The 22,638-nt window shown below is 40.6% G+C and overlaps 1 protein-coding gene across 1 annotated transcript in view; it reads right to left on the bottom strand.

The window, feature by feature from the left end:
• LMTK2 (lemur tyrosine kinase 2) overlaps positions 1-22,638 on the bottom strand; it is a 78,289-nt gene that overhangs the window by 32,502 nt on the left and 23,149 nt on the right. The window contains exons 2-6 of the mRNA XM_065892967.1: positions 18,577-18,696; positions 15,437-15,581; positions 11,565-11,638; positions 7,717-7,835; positions 2,052-2,139 (exon numbers count right to left, since the gene is read on the bottom strand). Coding sequence (XP_065749039.1) covers positions 2,052-2,139; positions 7,717-7,835; positions 11,565-11,638; positions 15,437-15,581; positions 18,577-18,696 — 546 coding nt within the window. The remainder of the gene's footprint in view (positions 1-2,051; positions 2,140-7,716; positions 7,836-11,564; positions 11,639-15,436; positions 15,582-18,576; positions 18,697-22,638) is intronic.

The following is a 22,638-nucleotide window of genomic DNA, read 5'->3' as shown; positions in this document are numbered from 1 at the left end:
CAAAGAGCAGCCACTGCAATGAGAAGGCCACGCGCCGCAATGAAGAGTATCCCCCGCTCGCCACAACTGGAGAAAGCCCGCGCGCGGCATCGAAGACCCAATGTAGCCAAAAATAAATAAATAAAATTGAAAAAAAACAAAAGCAAAAACAAATTAGAACAGCACTAAAACTAAACCCATTACCTGAACCCACTTAGAAGAAAACATTAAGCTTTTACTTTTCCAGGAAAAACAACAACATTGTCTAGTAAAACTTTCAGGAATGGACAAACAGGGTAAAGAATAAGAAAATGCCAAAGTACATGAGCTAGTTTTATAAACCACCTCGATTAGCCTGGAAACGTGCGACTTCAAGAAGATGGTGGTTCCCGCTGCTATTTCTGTTACAGTCACTCATGAAGAACGTTCCCACTGTCATTTATAATTAATATCAGGAGCTTAGGGACCCAAAAGAGATACCATTAAATGTCTCAGAAAAGCAGAACTCTGACAAGCAGACTTGTCTCATCACATAAAAATGCATCTTTGGTCTTCTTTCCTCACCTGCTGTGTCACCTATCATACTGGTCACCAAGAGCTAGACTAAAAGGAGTTATTTTCATATTATGATAAGTAAGGATCATACATACCAGTGCTCTGATAATTCTGAGATAATCAAAACCAGCTACGCAATAAAACTATGAGAAACATCCTTGCGAACTCCTTCCTCTTCGTTCTCGTGCCTCTATTAAATAATCAGGCTAAATGGCAATTATCACGTGTCTGCTCCCTCTAAGTAGGAGGCCTAGAGGACAATGGCCAGTTTTCTCTCTGGGTCCCTTGAGAACCGCACGCTGCCTTTCTACACCAAGTGTTCAATCAGGAAGCACCCTCCACGACGGGGGAAACGTGGGGAGGGCACAGAAAAGTAGGATTAACTCTGGTTTCTTTACATGGAGAGAGAGCTTGATGAGGTCCCAGCATCTCTGGAGAAGGGTTAAAATATTGATTAATTTTAGACCTTGTTACACTAAATATGCATGTTGTAACTTCTAGTGTAACCATACACAAAATTAAGAAACAGTATCTAAAATAGTAGATGGGGAAAACTGAAACAAACAAAAAAATTCAAGAATCTAATAGAAGGCTAGAAAAAAAGCAAAAAAGAAAAGTTGAAACAGGTAAGAAAAATAATACACAACAGGCACATAACATTCCAAATATCTCATAGGTACAATAAACATAAATGGATGACCTGTTCCATGTTAAGTGACCGAGACTGACAGGTTAATAAAATTCTAACCGTAAGCTATTTACAAGAGATGTCAACCAGAGAAGAGGACTGACAGAGATAAACCAGGCAAATTCTAACCAAAAGAAAGCTGGCCTAACTACATGAACATCAATAAAAACAGACTTAATCCTCAGTAATGCTTTTAATCTTAAAGAGATTGCATTCATAATGATAAAAGTTTCAAATTAAGGGAAGTTATATCAACTCTAAATTTGGATCCCTGACACAGCGGGGTATCAAAATGTACAAAGCAAAACAACTAGAACTATAATGAAAAATAAGGAAAATCCATAATCAGAGCAGGAAATTTTAACATGCCTCTCAATAACTGATAGAAAACTGACCCAGGCTCCCTCTGTCCCTGCCCCCTCCCCACAAATCAGAAGGATACAGATTTGAACAGCCTCATAAACTTGACCCAAAAGATCCATACAGACATACTGTACAGATCACCAGAATACACGTTTTTCTCCCCAGCATCTACAGATAGAATAAAACACGGACCCTGGGGTAGAGGTGAACATAGCCTGGAACAGAGCTGAAGCTGACCCAGAGCCAATGAGAATCACTTTGCTCTTATCAGCCACTGAGATTTGGGGGGGTTACTATAATATAACCCACTGAAAGCTAATATATCAAGTTTATTAATAATTTTTCTTTGGAAATAACTAGCTGGGACAGAAGTGAAAGCAGTCCCTCATCCAGCATTTCTATCTGTCAAAAACACTTTGGTAAAAACTTCTGAATACTTGACTTTGAATTTCTACTGAAAACTTACCAAGTCACAGAACTCAAACACCAGAAGATAGGGGATTGCTTCTACACACTGTCCAACACACTGAAGAATATTTGGATGCTGAAGAATACTGGTAAAAATAAAAGTCATAGTATTGTTCATGAGGGAGCAGGCTAGTAGAATTGCTCAAACAGTAACCGCAAATTTAACATCCTTAACGATTTAAATATGATCAACTGAAAAGAGCACAATTAAGATTCTATTTAACAGATGTATTCTAAGTCATGTAATGATTAAGTAATTCAAGGCCAATCAGGCGAACATTTTCACAAATTAAAACATCTCCTAACATAAGAATCTGTAACTTTAGTAATTTAACTTTATAGATATCATTTTGAAGCATCGTTTAAAAGAAGGCAAACTATATTCCATGAGCATTTCAATCCACATAATAAAATACTCAGTTACCTCTTAGGCTATCTGGCTTATATACTATTTTCATAAATCGCAGTACACAAACTCTTTTTGGAAAATATTTTGTCTAAAACAAAGTTAAAAAAAAAAAAAGATATGCCAAAATGGTTTTTTAAACTTCAAAACTTTATTTTGAAGCAATAATGAATTAAGTTGCAAAGATAGTACAAAGAGGTCCCATGTCCCCTTCACCCAGTTTTTCCCACTGGTGACACCTGACACAATCAGTGCAATCCCCAAACTAGGGCCCTGACACTAGGGTGCGGTGTGTGTGTGGCTTGCAAGCCCTGTTATCAACATGTGTGGATTTGTGCAACCACCACTCAGCAGAAATGCAGAACCGCCCCCCACCACGAAGATCTCCCATGCCACCCCTTTCTGCTACCCCTTTATAGTCACACTGCCGCCGCCCCCAAACATTCCTCAGCCCTGGCAACCACGAATCTGGTCTCCTTTTCTATAATGTTCTCATTCTGAGAATACTATGTAAGTGAAATCACACAGTATGTGGCCTTCTGAGATTGATTTTTTTCACTTGCCCTGCAGATTGATTTTTTTCACTTGCCCTCCAGATTACCCGAGTCACTGCCTGCATCAGCAGTCCCTTCCCTTCTACTACTGAGCAGGGTTCCATGGCTGGATGGACCACAGTTTGTTTAACCGGTCACCTATAGAGGGCATTTTAGTTTTTCCAGTTTGAGGCTACTATAAATAAAGCCGCTACAAATAATCACACAAGAGATTTTGTATGGAAATAAGTTTTCATTTCTATGCGATAAATGCCTAGGAGTGCAACAGCTGGGTTACAAGATGTGATGGTTAATTTTCTGTCAACTTGGCTGAGCCACAATGCAGATATTTTGGTCAAACATTATTCTGGACACTTCTGTGAAGGTGTTTTTGGATGAGATCATCATTTAAATCAGTGGACTTTCAGTAAGAGCAGACGGTGCTCCAAAATGTGGGTGGGCTTTGTCCAAAGAACAAAGACTAGCCTCACCCAGTGAAGAAGGAATTCTGCCAGCAGATGGCCTTGGACATGAACTGAACAGTGGCTCTGCTCTGGGTCTCCAGCCTGCTGGTCCACCCTGCAGACTTGCCAGTCTCCATAACTGCATGAGCCATTTCCCTAAAATAAATTACCTATCTATCCATCTATCTCTCTCTCGCTATCCATCCATCCATCCATCTCTCTCTCTACCTCTCTGTCCATCCATCCATCCCTCTAGCCATTCATCTATGTATCTCTCTATCCATCCATCTACCTATCTATCCATCCATCCATCTATCCATCTATCCATCTTTCCATACATCCATACATCCATCCATCTATCTATCTACAGATTCTACTGGCTCTGTTTCTCTGGAGAACGTTGACTAATACATACAGTGGTGAGTGTATGTTTAGTTTTTTAACAAACTGTCAAAACTATTTTTCAAAGTGGCTGTACCATTTTACATTCCCACCAGCAATGTGTGAGAGATCCAGTTTCTCCACATCCTCACCAGCATCTGGTATTGTTGCTGGTTTATTTTAGCTTTCCTAATACTTGTGAAGTGGTCTCTCATCATGACTGTAATTACCCTAGTTAATGATGTTGATCTTTTCATTGCCATCCATAGATCCTCTTTGGTGTCACTTGATGTCTTTTGTTTATTTTTGTCTTTTACTGTTGGGTTCTGTCTATCTCTCTGCCAAAAACACAGTCCTAATTACGTAGCTATATAAGGTCTTGAAATTGGGTCAAATGATTCCTCCAATTTTTATTCTTATTTTTCATACTTGTTTCACCTATCCTACTTTTGCCTTTATATATAATTTTAGAATAATCTTGTATATAGGTTTTTAAAATCTTGCTGGGATTTTGATAGGAATTGCAGGAATCTGACTGGGAAGAACGGACATCTTCACGAATCTTCCAACCCATGAATATGGTATGTCTCTTCGTTTATTTAGACCTTGATTTCTTTCATCAGTTTCTATTGTTTTCAGCATACAAGTCCTGTACATGTACTTAAGTATTTCTTTTTTGTTTTTGAGTGAATATAAAAGTTATTTTAAAGTTGGTTTCCACATGTTTATTGATAGGACACAGAAATAAAACTGACTTTTGTATGTTGACCATGCATCCTGCAACCTTGCTGAATTCTCTCTTACTAGTTCTAGGGGATTTTTTTTTTTTTTTCGGAGATTACTTGGGATTTTCTGCATATAAACACAGGCACTTAGGTCTTTCTTTCTGATCTACGGGCTTCTGAATGTTTCCTTTTCTTGCCTTATTGAGCTAGTTAGAACTTCTGGCTCTTATTGAATAGCAGGGATGAGAGCGAACATCTACGTCTTTCTTGATCTTAGGGATAAAAGCATTCAGTCTTTCACCATTAAGTATGATGCTAGATGTAGATTTTTTGTAGATGTTCTTTAATAAGTGGAGATTCTCATCTATTTCTAGTTTTCAAAGAGTTTTTATCATGAATTAGTATGGAGTTTTGTCAAATGTTTTTCTCCATCAACTGACAGGATCATGTGATGTTTCCTCTTTACCCAGTAATTATGGTGGACTACACTGATTGATTTTCAAATACTGAATCAGACTAGCATTCCTGGAATAAATTCCAATTGGTCATGATATATAACTTTTTATATATTTGCTAATATTTTGGTTAGAATTTCTGCACCAACATCGATGACAGATATTGGTCTACAGTTTTCCTTTTTGCACTTTGTCAAGTTTTGGTATCACAGTAATACTGGTTTCGTAAAATGAGTTAGGAAGTGTTCCCTCCTCTTCTATTTTCTAGAAAATATTGTGTAGAACTGGCATTAATTCATCTTTAGTTGTTTTGTAGAATGCTCTGGTCAAACTGTCTAAGCCTGGGGACTCTTTTTGAGAGTTTTTAAGTTGCAAACTCCATTTCTTCAATGATTATAGGTCTATTCAAATAACCTATTTCATATTGGGTGAGTCGTGGTGGTTTGTGCCTTTTCAGTAATTAGTTCATTTCATCTAAGTTGTCAAATATATATATACGTAGAGCTGTTTGTCCCTTATTATCCTTTTGATGTCTGTAGGGTCTCTTTCATTCCTGATATTAGGAATCTGTGTCTTCTCTTTTATTCTCTGTCAGTCTTGTTAGAGGTTTGTCAATTTTATTATCTTTCCAAAGAGCCAACTTTATGTTTCAATGATTTTTATCTACTGTTTTCAATCTTATCGACCTCTGCTCTTATCTTTAATATCTACTCCTTCTGTTTGCTTTGAGTTCATCTTGCTCCTCTTTTTTTGGTCCTTTAAAGTATGAGCTTAGGTTATTAATTTGAGACTTGTCCTCTTTTCAATGTAACCCCCCTACAGGTGAGGTGGTGTTTCTTTCTCCCAGCTTTTGAGATTTTTTTGTCTTTCATTTTCAGAAGTTTGATTATGATGTGTGCTGGCATGAATTTCTTTGGGTTTATCCTGTTGGAGATTTGATCAACTTATGAATCTGTAGGTTTGTCTTTTCAAAATGTGGAACATTTTCCAGTTAATATTTCTTCAAATACTTTTTCTATCCACTTTCTATCTCCTTTCAATCTGGGATGTCTTGATCTTTTGTTCAAGTCCCCCAAGTCCCTGAGGCACTTTTCACTTTTTTAAGCATATTTTCTTTCTGTTGTTTGAACTGGGTGATATTTATTGTTTTATCTTCAACTTCACTGATTTTTCCCTCTGTCCTCTCCATTCTGCTGTTGAACTCATCCACTGAGTTTTTACTTTGATTATTATATTTTTCAGTTCTAAAGTGTCCACTTTGGTCTTCTTCATGTAGTCTATGTCTTTGCTGAAACTTTGTTTTCTTCATTTGTTTCAAGGGTACTAGAATTTTTTAAAATATAAATTTATTTATTTATTTTATTTTTGGCTATGTTGGGTCTTCACTGCTGCACACAGGCTTTCTCTAGATGCGGCGAACGGGGGCTACTCTTTGTTGCAGTGCACGGGCTTCTCACTGCGGTGGCTTCTCTTGTTGCAGAGCACAGGCTCTAGGCATGTGGGCTTCGGTAGTTGTGGCACACAGGCTTAGTTGCTCCATGGCATGTGGGATCTTCCCAGACCAGGGCTCAAACCCGTGTCCCCTGCACTGGCAGGCGGATTCTTAACAACTATGCCACCAGGGAAGTCCCAGGGTACTATAATTTATTGCTCATTGAAGCATTTTTACAACAGCTGCTTTAAAATCCTTGTCAGATAATCCTAACATCTCTGTCATCTTGGTGTTGGTATCTGTTGTCTTTTCTATTTTTTTTGTGTGTTTATTTTATTGAAGTACAGTTGATTTACAATGTTGTGCTAATCTGTACTGTACAGCAAAGTGATTCAGTTGTAAATGTATTCTCTTTCATATTCTTTTCCATTCTGGTTTATCACAGGGTATTGAATATAGTTCCCTGTGCTGTAACAGTAGGACCTTGTTGCTCATCCATTCTATATATAACGGCGTGCGTCTGCTAATCCCAAACTCCCAGTCTATCCCTACCCTGGCCCCCCTCCCACTTGGTAACCACAGGCTTATTCTCTGTATCTGTGAGTCTGTTTCTGTTTTGTAAACAAGTTCATTTGTGTCATATTTTAGCTTCCACATATAAGTGATATCATACGATATTTGTCTTTCTCTGTATGACTTACTTCACTTAGTTTGATAATCTCTAGTTGCATCCATGTTGCTGCAAATGGCATTATTTCATTCTCTTTTATGGCTGAGTAGTATTCCATTATATATAATGTACCACATCTTCTTTATCCATTCCTCTGTTGATGGACATTTAGGTTGTTTCTATGTCTTGGCTATTGTGAATAGTGCTGCTATGAACAGAGGGGTGCATGTATCTCTTTGAAATTAGAGTTTTGTCTGGGGGTGTGATTGCTGGACCCATCCAGGAGTGGGATTGCTGGACCATTTGGCAACTCTACGTTTAGTTTTTTGAGGAATCTCCATACTGTTTTCCATAGTGACTGCACCAAATTACATTCCCACCATCTGTTGTCTTTTCTTACTTAGTTGAGTTCTCTTGGTTCTTGGAAAGATCAGTGATTTCAGCTGAAACCTGGACATTTTGGGTCTTATGCTATGAGACTCTGGATCTTATTTAAATTTTGTATTTTACAAGCAGAAATCCCAAAGGCGTTTTAAACACCTGATTTTCAACAGACCACAGACCACGTTTACAAAACATTCATTACGGTTTACTTACTAGTATGGTTCTCCATTTTTCAAAAAAGTATCGTGTTCCTTTGGGCTCGCACTTGCTTTTAACTCCTTCACTATTACTCTCACTACACTAGTGCCCGTGTAGATCTCTCCAAGGAGCACCTAAAACCAAAGAATAGTTTTTCACTTCACTTCCATCAACATGATAAAGAAGTATGTTACACTTACCAGGAAATGGAATACAGGAAAACAAATTAAGCAACAGTCAGATGGCTTTCTATTATTTTAAATTCTACCTCACGAAAAGCTTGGAAAGCTAAAATATTTTCCTTAAGTTTTAAAACAGTCATCAGGTGTTTACAACATTCATATATTTATATGTACTTCTTTTCTATTTACTTAAAAATGTTTTATACTTTAACAGAAATTGCCAATGATATTACAGAAGAGTAATTTATTAGTTTGGTTCAAATATAACCCAAATATTTCTCAAAAACACTTCAAATGAGTTGTGTTATTTTGTTATGTCTACTTCACACAGGACAAAATAAACTGACAAACAGCCAGTGTACAAACTATCATTGCATTATAGCTTTAAAAATCCAGGGCATGCCAGTTATTCCAGGCCTTTATCTTGTACTAAAGCTTCAGTCAAAACACAGGAAAAAAACACTCTATGAAATTAACAGAACACAAAATGCGAATGAAAATAAGAACAAGCTACAAGTGATATATTAAGTATTAATATAGGACAATACAAAGGCACTATTTAAGATGAAATACAATATTTAAGATGAAAATTATGATGAAGTAAAGATTTTTATCTAATTTGAGAATGGTCAAAACTAAAAGGCTTCCTTTTAAAATAGGTTTTTTATATTTTTATAAAATAGATTAATTTTAATGCCCTGAAAATAGAGAATAAGAAGCTGAACAGAATTTAATGTTATATTAGGAATGTAAGGGCAGAAGAATGCATAGAACAGGAAGCTCTGATAATTAACTAAGCCATATTCTCTGTTTCAAATAACGAGTTTGCACAGATATAACAAGCCTAACACGTCCATGGTGTTGATTTGCAAAGAGGGGAGAATAACTAGGGGACCAGTGCAGTGGTCTGGCTCACTGTCTCTCTCTCGGTAGCCAGCACTGTGGTCATCCTTGGAGGGCAACATATGCAGGGACTATTCACTCAACACTGGGACCTCTCAGTTCTCTGACCTCACTCCCACTCATCTTTCCTATGAGCCCATCTCAGCAAATACTTCCAGGGGTCTAGACCTAGCTAGTAATTATGTTATGTCCAAAACCTTGAATTTTAACTTCTTCTCTACCCATCCTTAGATTTCCAGCTCACTTACTTCAACAGTCTAATCCAACAAGTGCACAACTTGCCCCCCAATCCACTAGTGATCCCGCTTTTCCACCCTCCTGTCCTGACTGCAGGCCCCGCTCCCCTCCCTGACAGCTTAGAGCCCATGACCCTTCACTCCCATCACCCCCGCGCCCTCTCACTGAGGTCTATTAGCTCAGCCAAGCCTCGGTGCTGCTTAAATCCATCTACTTGCCTACAATAAAAAGCATCAAAAGTAGAAAAAAGCCATGATGAGTGGTCTCATTTTAAATCTGTGAGGGTCCTCAGCGCTGCTCACCACCACCCCCATTTCCCCAGTTGATATACTTTCCCACGTTCTCCTCTTGTTCAAACTTCACGTACATCTTTTCACTCCTGCGTTTCAAACGGGCCTCCTATTTACTGAATAAAATGATCAGAAGTGTACCTGCTCATTTTAACACCAAATCCACCTGCACCTGTGTACACATCCTGTTTCTGCTCCCATTTCAGGAGAGAAACTGTCCCTGTGCCTAAGACCAAGTCCTACAATAATGCTATGGATCCCTTCTACGCTCACACCCCCGCCCACAGTATCAGTCCCCCCTCCCATATAAACATGCTAAAATAGCAGCATGTACTATAAAAAAAACAATCAAAAACCCTCCCCTTGGCCCTTGGATGGGCCCAAACAGCTCATCATTTCTCTGTTCCCTTTTAGACTAAAACTCCTCAACAGAGTTGTCTAAATGTGCCATCTCCAGTTTCTCCCTGGAACCCATCACACGTGAGGATGTGACATGGCCCTTTTGACGTCACAAGCACTGAATCTTTTGAGGATACCACGGACTGCATGCTGCTGGGTCCTAATTCTCCAGCCTTCATCTTGCTCAGTGTGTCCACAGCATCTACTGCAATTCATCTTCTGGAGCTCCTCCTCAGACCTTCAGAATAATGCTCCTCTCTCCTGTGCCCTCTCCTACTCACTGGCTGACTCTTCTGTCTCCCTCACAGGGTCTCCCTGACTGTGCTGACCTCCCCGCTGCAGGGCCTCAGGGCTCGGTCCTTGTGCCTCCCCCTCTCCTCTGTGTTAGCATTCTCGGTGATTTCATCTAGCCTCAAGTACCACCTCTATACTGAGTTCTCCCAAGTTTATATCTCTGTCTTGAACTCTCAATTTGCATTTCCAGCTGCCTACATGGTATCTCCATTTGCACATCTGAGAGCCATCTCACCCCTGATGTATCCAAAAGCGAACCCATCTTCCTCCTCCACGTCTGCTTCTCCCTAGTCTTTCCCATCTCAGATCACAGCAACTCCATGCTTCTTGCCAATCGGGCCATAAGCCATCATCCTTAACTTCTTTCCCTCTCCAGACTCCGTATCTGTTCCATCCCAAGTCCTGTGTGCTCCTGTTGGAACCTCGACCTCTCCATGCTATCATCCAGGTCCAAGCCTGCCTGCAACTCTCCCTAGACAATTGCGGCAGCCTTCTTACCAATTTCCCTGCTTCCCCGTGGCCCTCTACAACATGGCGATCCTCTCAACCCGTAAGCCAGGTGATATCACTCATCCCCAGATCCTGGAGCACCTTCCTAGCCCCCTCTGAGGAAAAGTCAAAGTCTCTAAATGCAGGAAATACCTCATGTCCCCTGGCTCCCCTACCCCTCTCTGAGCCTGTCTCCTACCATTGACTGTTTACTGTCTGATCACCCCCCAGCCCCAACTAGAAATTTCAGCTTTGTCAGGGCAAGGGTTCCATCTCGTTTGCTGCTACATTCCCAGGACTCCACAGGCCAGGACTTTACCATCTTCCTCCACATCATACTCCCAGCACCAAGAACAACGTCTGACACATTATAGGTTTTGCTAAATGGCTTAGAAGATCTGGTAACTAATAAAGTTTGGACGACATAAAAGATACAGGACAAACAACTCTTATCAGAAAGACAGAAGCATGAGATGGTTGACTACAGAGCAAATACATCTTCTGGTCGTGACCGCCCTGCTTATGATGCAATGATCACTCAGTTACACCCTTTTACAAAGAATGATTGCTCCATCATAGAAACAGTTGTTATAAAAAAGATCATTCCTTCTGTGGTAAAAAGATCAACAAAGTGTGTTATTATAGGTCACTTGACAGGCTACGAGAAACACAACAGTTCTTCACAATGGTTTTCATTGTAACCATACTACCCATCTATTATAAAGTGGTTTAAGTGTCATAAGGGAAGGGGGAGAAGAAAGAAGAAACAAATAATTTGAGGAGGACAAAAAGCTTCTAAAATTCCCGTCTCTTTTCCCTTCTTACCGTTGTCTGCCAACAACTAGAAAAGTCTCTGATATAGAAATAAAAGACCTTCTTGGAAAAACTCACACACCCAGGAATGCTGACGCTCACACTTCCACATGGTTTCAGGGGCCAATGGAGAAATTCAATTGGTACCATAGTGTGCAGACAGTATATGGAATGTCACATAACACAAGTCTTAATTAGCTTTAAATTCTAAACAGTATAAGTAGGAGGGGAAAAAATGAAAGCGAACAAAGTTTACCTTTCCAAACCAGCCATTTCCAATTTCCTGTATATAGTTTAGACTGTGGCGGGCAACTTGAGACTTCATACCTTCTGTAGGAAAAAGAACATTGAAAACTAAAGATAAGTAGTTAACTGAAATAAATATTAAATATATAACCTATAAAGTACAAACACTAACATAAATTTAATGTTTGTGATAATAAAGTAGAAATAAATACGTAAAACATCTCTCTCAAACTAATAATGCCAAAACGGTCTCAAATTTTAAAACTGACAGCATTTGTGAATGAGTATCCTGCCCTGACTTTAAGCTCTTGCACGGAATCCTCTGACCAACTACCCTACTATAACCACCAGTCACCACCAGTCACCACCACCTCACTGGCCTTTACTCAGTCCTTACTTTTATGGCGAAGTAGGGACCTCCGGGGCTGTCCCTCCCTAGAAACACTGAAAATCTTGTCAAAAAACTGTAAGCATCAACCTTATCAGAACTCTGGAGAGTGGAAAAAGTTTATAGCAACCAAAGAGAACCAGGAGGAAGGCCACTGAAACAGGAAGACTTGCTTTGTGGCCTTTAATTTACTCATGTCCTACCTCTCTCGCAGCACATCTTAAAGATGACCCATGTGCCAGAGTGGGTGCTGGTTTCAGAGGGAGCACAGTGACCTTCTTCCCCAGGAACTGTGCTTCTTTTTGACCTGACTGGGGTTTCCCGGAAGGCCTGCTGCAGTGGTGCCCCTTGTTCCACCTAACTTGGGCTCTATCAGGATGGAGAGGCTTCACGTGCCTCAAAAACAACGAAAGCCAACTGGCCAAGGCGCTGCTGCCCGGGGCAAATAAAAAAACCCAATTGAGGCAATAACAGACAGGCTGGAGCTTTAGCAGAAAAGCCCAGTGAAATTTGGGGGGTTTGCGGGGATATGGGCTTTTTTTAAAAAAAGCTATTATTACACAAACAGGGAAACTTAGAGAGCCACTTGCATGCCCAGGGAAGCACACACACTCAGAAGAGGCCCGAGAAGAACAGAGGTTTCACCTCTGGCAAGTCTCATGCTCAGCAAAGCAGGAAGTGAAGGCTAAGGCAGAGCTGTCAGCAGCCAGGCTGAGGACCTGCCCCAACACAGAGCCAGTCTGCCAGGACCTAGACAGCATCTGTCGTTTGTTTCCTTTCTATTTTCTTCTTTTTTTGCATATTATTCAAAATGTCCAGTTTTCAACAAAAAATTACAAACCAAATAAAAAACAATAAAGAATGCTACATGCACTGGTACAAAAGATATTTAAAAGAAAATGTCCCTGAGAAAATAGACATTGGCCTTACTGGACAAGACCTTAAATCAACTGTCTTAAACATGCTGAAAGGGCTAAAGGAAACCACAGACAAAGAACCAAAGGAAACTGAGAGAATGATATCCCAATAAATAGAGAAGACCAATAAAGTGATAGAAATTATTAAAAGGAGCCAAATAGAATTTTGGAGCTGCAAGTGCAATAACCAAAAAAAAAAAAAAAAAAAAAAATCACAAGAGGGTTTCAACAAGAGATTTGAGCAGACAGAATAATCAGTAAACCTGAAGGGAGGTCAAATGAAATTATCCAATCTGAGGAGCAGGAAGAAAAAAGAATGAAAACATTAATGAATGAAGTCTAAGGGACTTGTGGGATACCATCAAGTAGACCAACATACATATAACGAGAGCCCCAGAGGATGAGGGAGAAAAGGAAGCAGAAAGAATACTTGAAGATATAATGGTAAAAAATGTCTCAAATCTATGAGAAACATGAATCTATACATCTAAGAAGTTCAACAAAGTCCAAGTAAGATAAACTCAGAGATCCACACCAAGACACATTATAATCAAACTATCAAAAACCAAAGATAGAGAATTTTGAAAGCAGCAAGAGAGAACAAGTCATCACATTCAAGGGATCTTCAATAAGAATAACAATTCCATGCATGTCTCATCAGAAACCATGGAGGCCAAAAGGAGTGCGACGGCACATATAAAGTGCTAAAGAACAGTACCATCAACCAAGAATTCTATACCTAGCAAAACTGTCCTCTAAAAATGAAGGAGAAATTAAGACATTCCCAGATAAACAAGTTTAGGGAGTTTGCTGCCGGTACACCTGCCCTATAAGAAATGCTGAAGGGAGTCCTTCAGGCTAAAATAAAAGGACATTAAAGAGTAACTAGAAGTCATATGAGGAAATAAAGATTTCTGGTAACTACATAGGTAAAATAAAAGCCAGTATTATTGTATTTTTGTGTGTAGCTCCTTTTTTATTTCTTATATGACTTAAAAGACAAACACATTAAAAAACTGTATAGTTGACCCTTGAGCAATACAGGTTTGAATTGCACAGGTCCACTTAAATGTAGATTTTTTTCAATATATACTATAGCACTACACAATCCACAGTTGGATGCAGAACCATGGATACAGAAGGCCGACTATAAAGTTATACACAGATTTTCAACTGTGTGCAGGGCTGGGGGGTGCATGGTTGTGTGGGATGTGGGTCAGCACCCTTAACCCCCTCATTGTTCAAAGGTCAACAATAAATCTATGTTAATGGGCACACAATGTATAAAGCTGTAACGTGTGTCAACATAAAGGGAAGGAACAGGTTTTATATGTTGGTGAATATAAATTCAGTTGTTATAAATTCAAACTCAGTTGTTATAAATTTAAGGTAATTGTAATCCCATTATAATCACTTTTTAAAAATATAAAAAATGTACACAAAAGGGAATGAGAAGGGAATCAAATGATATACATGCATGGGTGCACACACGCCCACATACATACATACATACACACACACACACACACACACACACACACACAAATTCCAGTGGCCTGTCTTGCAGAAATGGAAAAACTGATCCTAAAATTCATACAGAATTGCAAGGGACTCAGAATAGCCAAAACAATCTAGAAAAAAAAAAAAAGTTGGAAGACACATACTTCCCAATTTCAAATCTTACTACAATGCTACATAATCAAAACAGTGTGGTAATGGCATAAGGATAGACATATAGATCAATGGAATACAACTGAAAAGTCCAGAAATTAACCTAAACGAATATGGTCAACTGATTTTCAACAAGGGTGCCAAGACAATTCAAGGCGGGAAGAACCGTCTCCTCAAAACTTGTTGCTGGGACAACTAGTCATCCACCTATAGGATTAACCTGGATCATTACCTCACACCACATATAAATATTTTGTATGAAACACACCAGCTGTGTCATGTTTTAGCTAGCTTTTTTTAAAATACAGCCTATAGCAATATTAATCAACTGTTCAGTTTATACTGCCCTAAACATACACCACTGTGTGTGCAGTACCAAGGCAGGCTTGGTACCTACAAAGACTTAAAGAACCTTCTCAGCAGTATTAGAAATCCCTAATTATTGAACCACTAGTGATACTCTATTTTATAATAAGAAATTAATTAACATCTAGTCAAACCTCTATCTTCTATCTTAGCATGAAAAGTAATATCCAAATGCAGGACATCCCAGTAGAAAACAGCAGTGTCCTACTCAGCCAGACAGGCAGTGTTGAGAACTGGCAGAGAAGCCTTCCTACCAACACAGAGGCCAGAAGCCTCTGTCAGAGTATTCCACTTTGAAGAATCGAGGAGACCAATTTACTCTTATGCCAGAGCCAAGGTCCAAAAGGAAAGGACTCAGCTTTTGCAGGAATGCAATGGGCCTGACCACTAGAATTCAGCTTCACCGGAGAGCAGAAGGAAGAAAAATTAGCAAGCAGAGGAGACAGGCAGTCCAATTTTTTTATGATTAGTAGTAAGGCTCGCTTTCTCATTTCTCAGAAATTATTCATGGAAACATGACCTCAGGATGGAAGGTCTTACCTACAGAAGGCTGGAATTGTGATGGAGCTGGTAGTGAAATATTTGGTACTGAAAGTGTGAAAACTTCTGCTGGGGATTGAACAGAGGGAGTATCTTCTGCTGGTGGTGTGAAATCAATCTCATCATCAAAATTATCTTCAAATTCCTAAAATAAAGGACGAGCAATGTTATATCTAATATAAATCAGCTTGAGAGTAAATACCAAAAACATCTGCTAACATTTAAGATATGAACATTTATTCACTCATTTGGAACACACTGCCATAATTTTTTTTTTCCAATTTGTGCTGACTTCAGGTAAAAAGCATATGTAATTGTGTTCTCCAACTCAAAATAGCAGAATAAATAAGATCTGAAAATAAATTATACATATTTTATGTAATTTTTAAACTGATAACTTGAAGTTAAATGCAAAGTTTTCTAAAATGACCCTGGAACTTAAAAGGGAAATAATCTTCCAGTTTCAAAATTTTATGTTTAAGTTACTATAGTTTAAGGTATTCTTTTTATTACTATTATTCACTTTCACAAATCTCTCTGCATATTGAATCAAAACATTTATTTTTCAATTGTATATGTACTTCTAGTTGCTGTGTGATTTCAATCAAAATAAAGATAGTTAAAAGACTCAGAAAAGATATTTTTAAGCGAGTCCTATTTCTCTGGAAAGAGTAATAATGGATAAATTATTAAACTGGAAAACAAAACTATCAAGATCTGAACCAGGAAGGTCAGTACTAAACTCTGTATCACATAAGTGCAATAAACATTCTAAGAACATCCAGCTTTCTAAAGATGGCAACTTTAATACTGAGGCTGCACCAATAACGCTGTGGAAACCTTTTAAGTGACTCTGTCCAGCAGAAAGCTATCCTGACTCTTCCTGTCATCATTCCAGTGAGCTGGGCCTACCTTGGTGTCCATGTTAATCTAACATAGATACGGATGATTATAAAGGTCTTTCATTCAGATAATTAATGAGCATTACCCCACCAGGATCCATGACAGAAGCTGAACGAGACTGTTTTCACTCGTCTACACAGCTCCCTTTTCTACGACCTCCCTCTACCCCACCCGCCCCCATGCAAGGGAGAAGCTGAAAGTTGCAAGGGTGGATTTCTCTGATATAACATTTATGCTCTCACATGCATGCAAGAGGGCATATTCTTATGTATGTCATACACGTTGTCAAACGCATTAGGACACTATCACTATTTGTATCGGGGGAGGGGAGAGCAGGACACTTCAATCTGTGAGGTCACCTCTAAACACAACAGCTTTGTCCAATTTCCCCTTCAGACATTCCTAAAGGTTCTCTCATTAAAAAAAGACTTCATCCATCACTCCTAACCTTGGCAGCGGCAGGATATACCGTTAGGCAGCAGATGATTCTAAAGATTCACAGAAGTAATACAGTGTAACAGCAACAATAAAAATAACAACCACAACAGTATAAAACAACAACGGGGCCGTGAGAGAAGACCAGGTCACTTGTAAAAGACTGCAGCTTCTTGGCCTGTAAATGACTTCCCAGGGACCATTTAGTTCTGAAACGCCACACTTCTAAGTCTAAAGGAAACCCACAAATGATAGATGGTGACACTCTTCTTCAGTTACAGTCTGGAAGCTGGAGAGGATCCTCTGTACGGTGTGGTCCCTGAGCCGCCTGCATCAGAATCACCTGGGGAAGCCCGATAAAAACACACCCTCCCTGAATCTAAGTCATCATAAATGCCCTGTGTCCACACTAAGCGTCAGGGGGGTTAGAACAATTCGAGGCAAGAATGAGGTATCGTGATGTGAGAGAGAAACTGGCTTTCATTTTCAGAAACACTGATCAGGCTTTATCTTTGTCCTCAAAGGGCCAGGGGTCTGTGCAAAGTCCCTCAGCAAGACTGACAGTCAAGGGACACGGATTCTCTGCCCACCTCTGTGGCCCTGTGCGGCGCAGTTGCTGGGTTCCCACAGAAGTGTCTGCACTGATCCGAGGGCCTAGGTACTCACGTCCTCCATGTCTGCGGTGAAATCTTCTAAAGAAAATGACCTGTGCTCATGAGCCTTTCCCCCCGGACGCCCACCCCAGTCCTCCAGCCTCCATCCTGTGTGTGTATAACACTGGTGTCCAGCCAAAGGGACAGCACATCTTCTCTCCTCAGAGCTGCCACCAGACCCAAGGTAAAGGGAACACACGACAGAAACAGGTGTGAGGCTCGAGAAATAAGGTCCACACATCCACGAAAAAGGTTTTGCCCTGATTTGAACCACAGCCCTCAGGACTCCTGGGACAGCCCTAGTCCAGTTGGTAAAGCTCTATATTAAAGACCATTTCCTCTGCATGTGCACAGTCCTTTTTTTCCCCTTCTTTTATGTACTCCTTTTAATAAGTCTTCACTGAGCCCTAACACATGCCAGCGGTAAGTTCTAGAGGGGATATCCCAGCTGGTTTCTGGCAGACTCCACCCATCCTCAACAGCTACGACAACAATCCTTCTATATTATCACCTCCCCCACCTCCACCCTCCACCCTGGGCAAGCTTTACAACTGGCACCCTTCTTTTCTCCTCCTTAGGGAACTCAGGGCTCGAGGTAAACTGAAAGATGCTCTTCCTCACACACAAAACACACTGGCCTCAATGATCTCAACAACCACAAACTCACCAGCACATAGTTTGGGAAAAAATCAAAACCAGCCTGCTTCTCCTTACAGGTCTTATAGCAAGTGAATTCAATCATCATTCCTTATTCCTCACTTGACAAAACTTAGAACAGGCAAGTGGCTACTGTCAGTGATGCTCTGAGGCAGGGCCAGCACCTGCAGCCAGTGAGCCAAATCCAGACCACCTACTTTATTCTGTACACGAGATTTCACTGGCACACAGCGGTGACCACCTGTTCCCATGCTGTCTGTGGCTCACGTGGCTACAGAGGCCGAGTTGAGAGCTGAGTAGCCATGACAGAGACTGTATGGCCCACAGTATTTACTATTTACAATAGCTCTTTATTTAACTTCAATATTTACTATCTGGCCCCTACAGAAAAAAATTTGCCAACTCCTGCACCCAAGGGACTGTGATATCCAGCCGTTCTATTGGTAAACGTATCAGAGGATGACTTTAAATGTTCCTACCGTCTGTGCTCACCTTAAAGTCTATTTCTGGGTCCTTACAGCAGGATACACAGTTTACAATTAACACTATTAATACCATTAAACCGCACACAGACAGGATCACAAAAGATGAGGAAATTTCTGCAGCAGGTGCCTCCCCTGGAAAGAGAAATAAACAATATTAACATGCACATTCCAAAATCAACTTTAATAAGTGAATCAATATATTTTCTGCCAGATACAAACGGGACCAAGAGTTAATAAAATAATGCTCAAATGCTCAAGATAAAGCTGATGACCAACCCAGGATAAGAAGTTAGAGGGTTTTTTTTTAAAAACTTCTGATTTGGGGACTTCCCTGGCAGTCCAGTGGTTAAGACTTCACCTTCCAATGCAGGGGGTGTGGGTTCAATCCCTAGTCAGGGAGCTAAGATCCCGCATGCCTCGAGACCAGAAGCAATATTGTAACAAATTCAATCAAGACTTTAAAATTGGTACAAATCAAAAAAAAAAATCTTTAAAACTTCTGGTTTTGAAACAACTTCAGATTTACAGAAGAGTTGCAGAGACAGTGCAGACGGTCCTCATATACCCTTCACCTCGCTTCCACTAACATTAGCATCTTACATAGTGTACTTATCAAAGCTAAAACAGTAACACTGGTACAATACTATCAACACTAATTGAACTTCTGACTTTATTTGGATTTTACCAGTTTTTCCATCAACACCGTTTTTCTTTTCTAGGATTCAATCCAGGCCACCAATGTTGCATTTACTCATCATGTCCACTTAGTCTCCTCCGATCTCTGATGTCTCTCTGTCCGTGTTTCATAGCTCCAACACTCTTGAAGAGTACTGGTCAGTTATTTTGTAGAATGTCCCTCAAATGGGGTTGCCTGATGTTTTCTCATGACTGGACTGAGGTTACAGATATCTGGGAAGAATCTAGAACACCACATGGTGAAAGGTCCTTCTCACGACATCGTATCTGGGGCATGTGATGTTGGCACAATCATTACCAGTGACGTGAAACTGGATCCCTTGGCCCAGGGGGTTTCTGCCAGGTTTGCCCACAGTGAAGTTACCCTTTTCCCTTCGCATACGCCTCTCTTCAGAAGCGGGTCACAAAGTCCAGGGAACACGCACGGGTAAGGGAATTAAGCTGTACTTCCCGGAGGGAGGCGTGTCCCAGGATGTGTAGACACAGGTTAAAAGGACTAGAGTAACTGATACCCGGGGATACACTCTGAGGCTCTTCACACGCCCCGGGTCTCCGGGAAGCTTTACACCATAGTTTTCACCGGAGTTGTGCGTCTTCCCTGCAGCAATGAATACTGTGAGGTTCTAGTGGTGATTCTTCTATTCCCCTCGTTCCTTCTACATTTACTACTTGGTACGCTTCTGTAAGGAAGATTTGTCCCTCCTCCCACACTTACTTATTCAGTCATTTACAAAGTTATGAACTCATAAGATATTTATTTTATTCTTTGGGTTATAATCCATTATTCTCATTTCTTTGTGGCTCAAATTGTTCGAGCTTTGGCCCCTGGGAGCTGTTTCAAGTTGACTCCTGGGTCCTTCAGACATGCCCCATCCTTTACTTTTTTCCTCCTATACTTCCTCACTCTCTGATGCTATGGGAAGCTCCAGGCTCCTCTTATATTTTCCCTCCTCCGGCTTTAGAATCAGCCACTTCTCCAAGGAGCTCCTGTCACAATAAGGAACCTGAAAACTACAGCCTGTGACCACTTTTTGCTTGCGGGGGCGGGGGCAGCTAAGGATGATTTTTACATCTTTAAAGGGCTGTTTTGGGGGGGAAAAAAAAGAATTTGTAATAGATACTGCATGTGAGCCATTGACAGAAAAAGTCTGCAACCCCTGTCTAGACCAGAAAGATTCTCCCTGCTTACTTTCAGCAAAGATTTAGTTATCTGGAAAGCATCTTATTCAACTAGGGCTAGTTTGACCCTTTTTTTGTTAGAGCAAATTGTTAAGTCTTACCTACCAGCGTTCTACTAAGAAATACACTTTTCTTCTTTCTCTCCCGCTTTGAGATATAACTAACATATAACACGGTGTAAGTTTAAGGTGTACGACATGATAATTTCATATACATATATATTGTGAAATGATTATCACAGTAAAGTCAGAAATAAACTTTTCCTTAAAATCCCCACCAACGGCTAATTACATGTTCAGAGGCACCAAGCAGGAGGCCTGGAGACAAGTTAAGGAACGATGCCACCATTTTTCTTAAATGAGATCACAGTACCTGAAGAAAGCAAAAACTAACCAAACTCTTATGTGAGTAAAACACATTCTTGAACATAAAATGCTCTTCTTTAGTGAAGAGCAGAGAAGCCTAAAGGAGTCAGCACGTCAAGTGCAGAGCAGGAATGAATTCCTTTCCAATAACACAAGTCTATCTGAGAATGAGCCCTGCTGGAACCTGCTTTGTCACGAGGGGGCTCGGACTCCGCTGCAGCCTTCCTTCTTAAAAATAACGCCATTGACCAAAGGTTGTCAAGCACGTGCAAGCTCTAAACCCACAAAATCGAACACAGAGGGAAATCCACACATGAACACAGAAGAACGCAGAATTCCCTGACTAGGGACACCGGTGTCCATCTGGAAAACTAAGCGAAGCAAGGGGCCTGAGCCACTGAGAGCCGACCTTCTAGAACCAATACTCAGCTCGGCCTGTGCTGCTCACTGGTATTTTCTTGTAACTCTGTTTCACTCCCCCTGACTCATATAATAAGGATTAAATATGACTCCTGAGGCTTATGTGGCAAAGCACTTTCATATACACTGTATTTTACTGACTTTTTAAAATAAATTTATTTACTTATTTGTTTATTTTTGGCCACGTCGGGTCTTCGTTGCTGCGCACAGGCTTTCTCTAGTTGCGGTGAGTGGGGGCTACTCTTTGTTGCAGTGGCTTCTCTTTGTTGCAGAGTCTGGGCTCAAGGCACGCAGGCTCAGTAGCTAGGTTCCCGGCTCTAGAACACAGGTTCAGTAGTTGTGGCACACAGGCTTAGTTGCTCCGCGGTATGTGGGATCTTCCCGGACCAGGGATCGAACCCGTGTCCCCTGCATTGGCAGGCGGATTCTTAACCACTGCACCACCAGGGAAGTCCTATTTTACTGATTTTTAAGATGAGGTTTGCCCACTGCATTTTAAGATCTCTAAATTTCAGGGCTATCTTACACTCGAAAGAAAGCTGTTTTCATTGGCAACATTTCTTTCTTTCTTTTTTTTTTTTTTTTTTTTTTTGTGGTACGTGGGCCTCTCACTGTTGTGGCCTCTCCCGTGGCGGAGCACAGGCTCCGGATGTGCAGGCTCAGTGGCCACGGCTCACGGGCCCAGACGATCCGCGGCATGTGGGATCTTCCCGGACGGGGGCACGAACCCATGTCCCCTGCAACGACAGGCAGACTCTCAACCACTGCGCCACCAGGGAAGCCCTCTTCTTTCTTAATGGCACAAAAATAAGGGTGTGTCATTATCGGTCATGTCTGAGATTTGATAAAATATAGTATTATTTCATTTGATCGTCACAACGCCAGCTCCATGTCACAGACGAGGACACCGATGTGCCTAAGGACACGAGGCGGGAAAGCGTCTAGGCCAGACTCTGGGTTCAGGGGTGCTGGGTACAAGTCCCTTGATACCACATTGATTTGCCTCATTGTTTTTAACATTTAAAAACAGCCTAAGTGCTTCGAAGGAAACCTCTCACTGTAATTAAGACAGTTCATACTTCTCCAAACTCCAGAGGATGAATAGTAAACAACTTTTTTCTCTCTTTTCATCTATAATTTATCATTACACCCTATCATAAAATTTGATCAAAACTGCCTGAGGGCCAGCGCAATATCTGATCCATAAAACTGTCTTCTGTGAGTCATCAGGCAGGCATGAAAAGTCATACCCGTGTTAAAAATAACTAGTTATGTGGAGTTTTGCCTGACCTTGATAACATATTTATTTCTGTTAAGACACTGCAGGGGCCTCTGCTCTCCTGGACTCAGATTTCCTCAAGGCATACAAGTCTACTCCACCTCAATGTCTACCAGGCCCACTGAAAAGA

The sequence above is a fragment of the Phocoena phocoena genome, chromosome 15 (genome assembly GCF_963924675.1).
Source record: "Phocoena phocoena chromosome 15, mPhoPho1.1, whole genome shotgun sequence".
NCBI lineage: Eukaryota > Metazoa > Chordata > Mammalia > Artiodactyla > Phocoenidae > Phocoena > Phocoena phocoena.
This window is presented reverse-complemented; position numbering and strand designations above follow the sequence as displayed.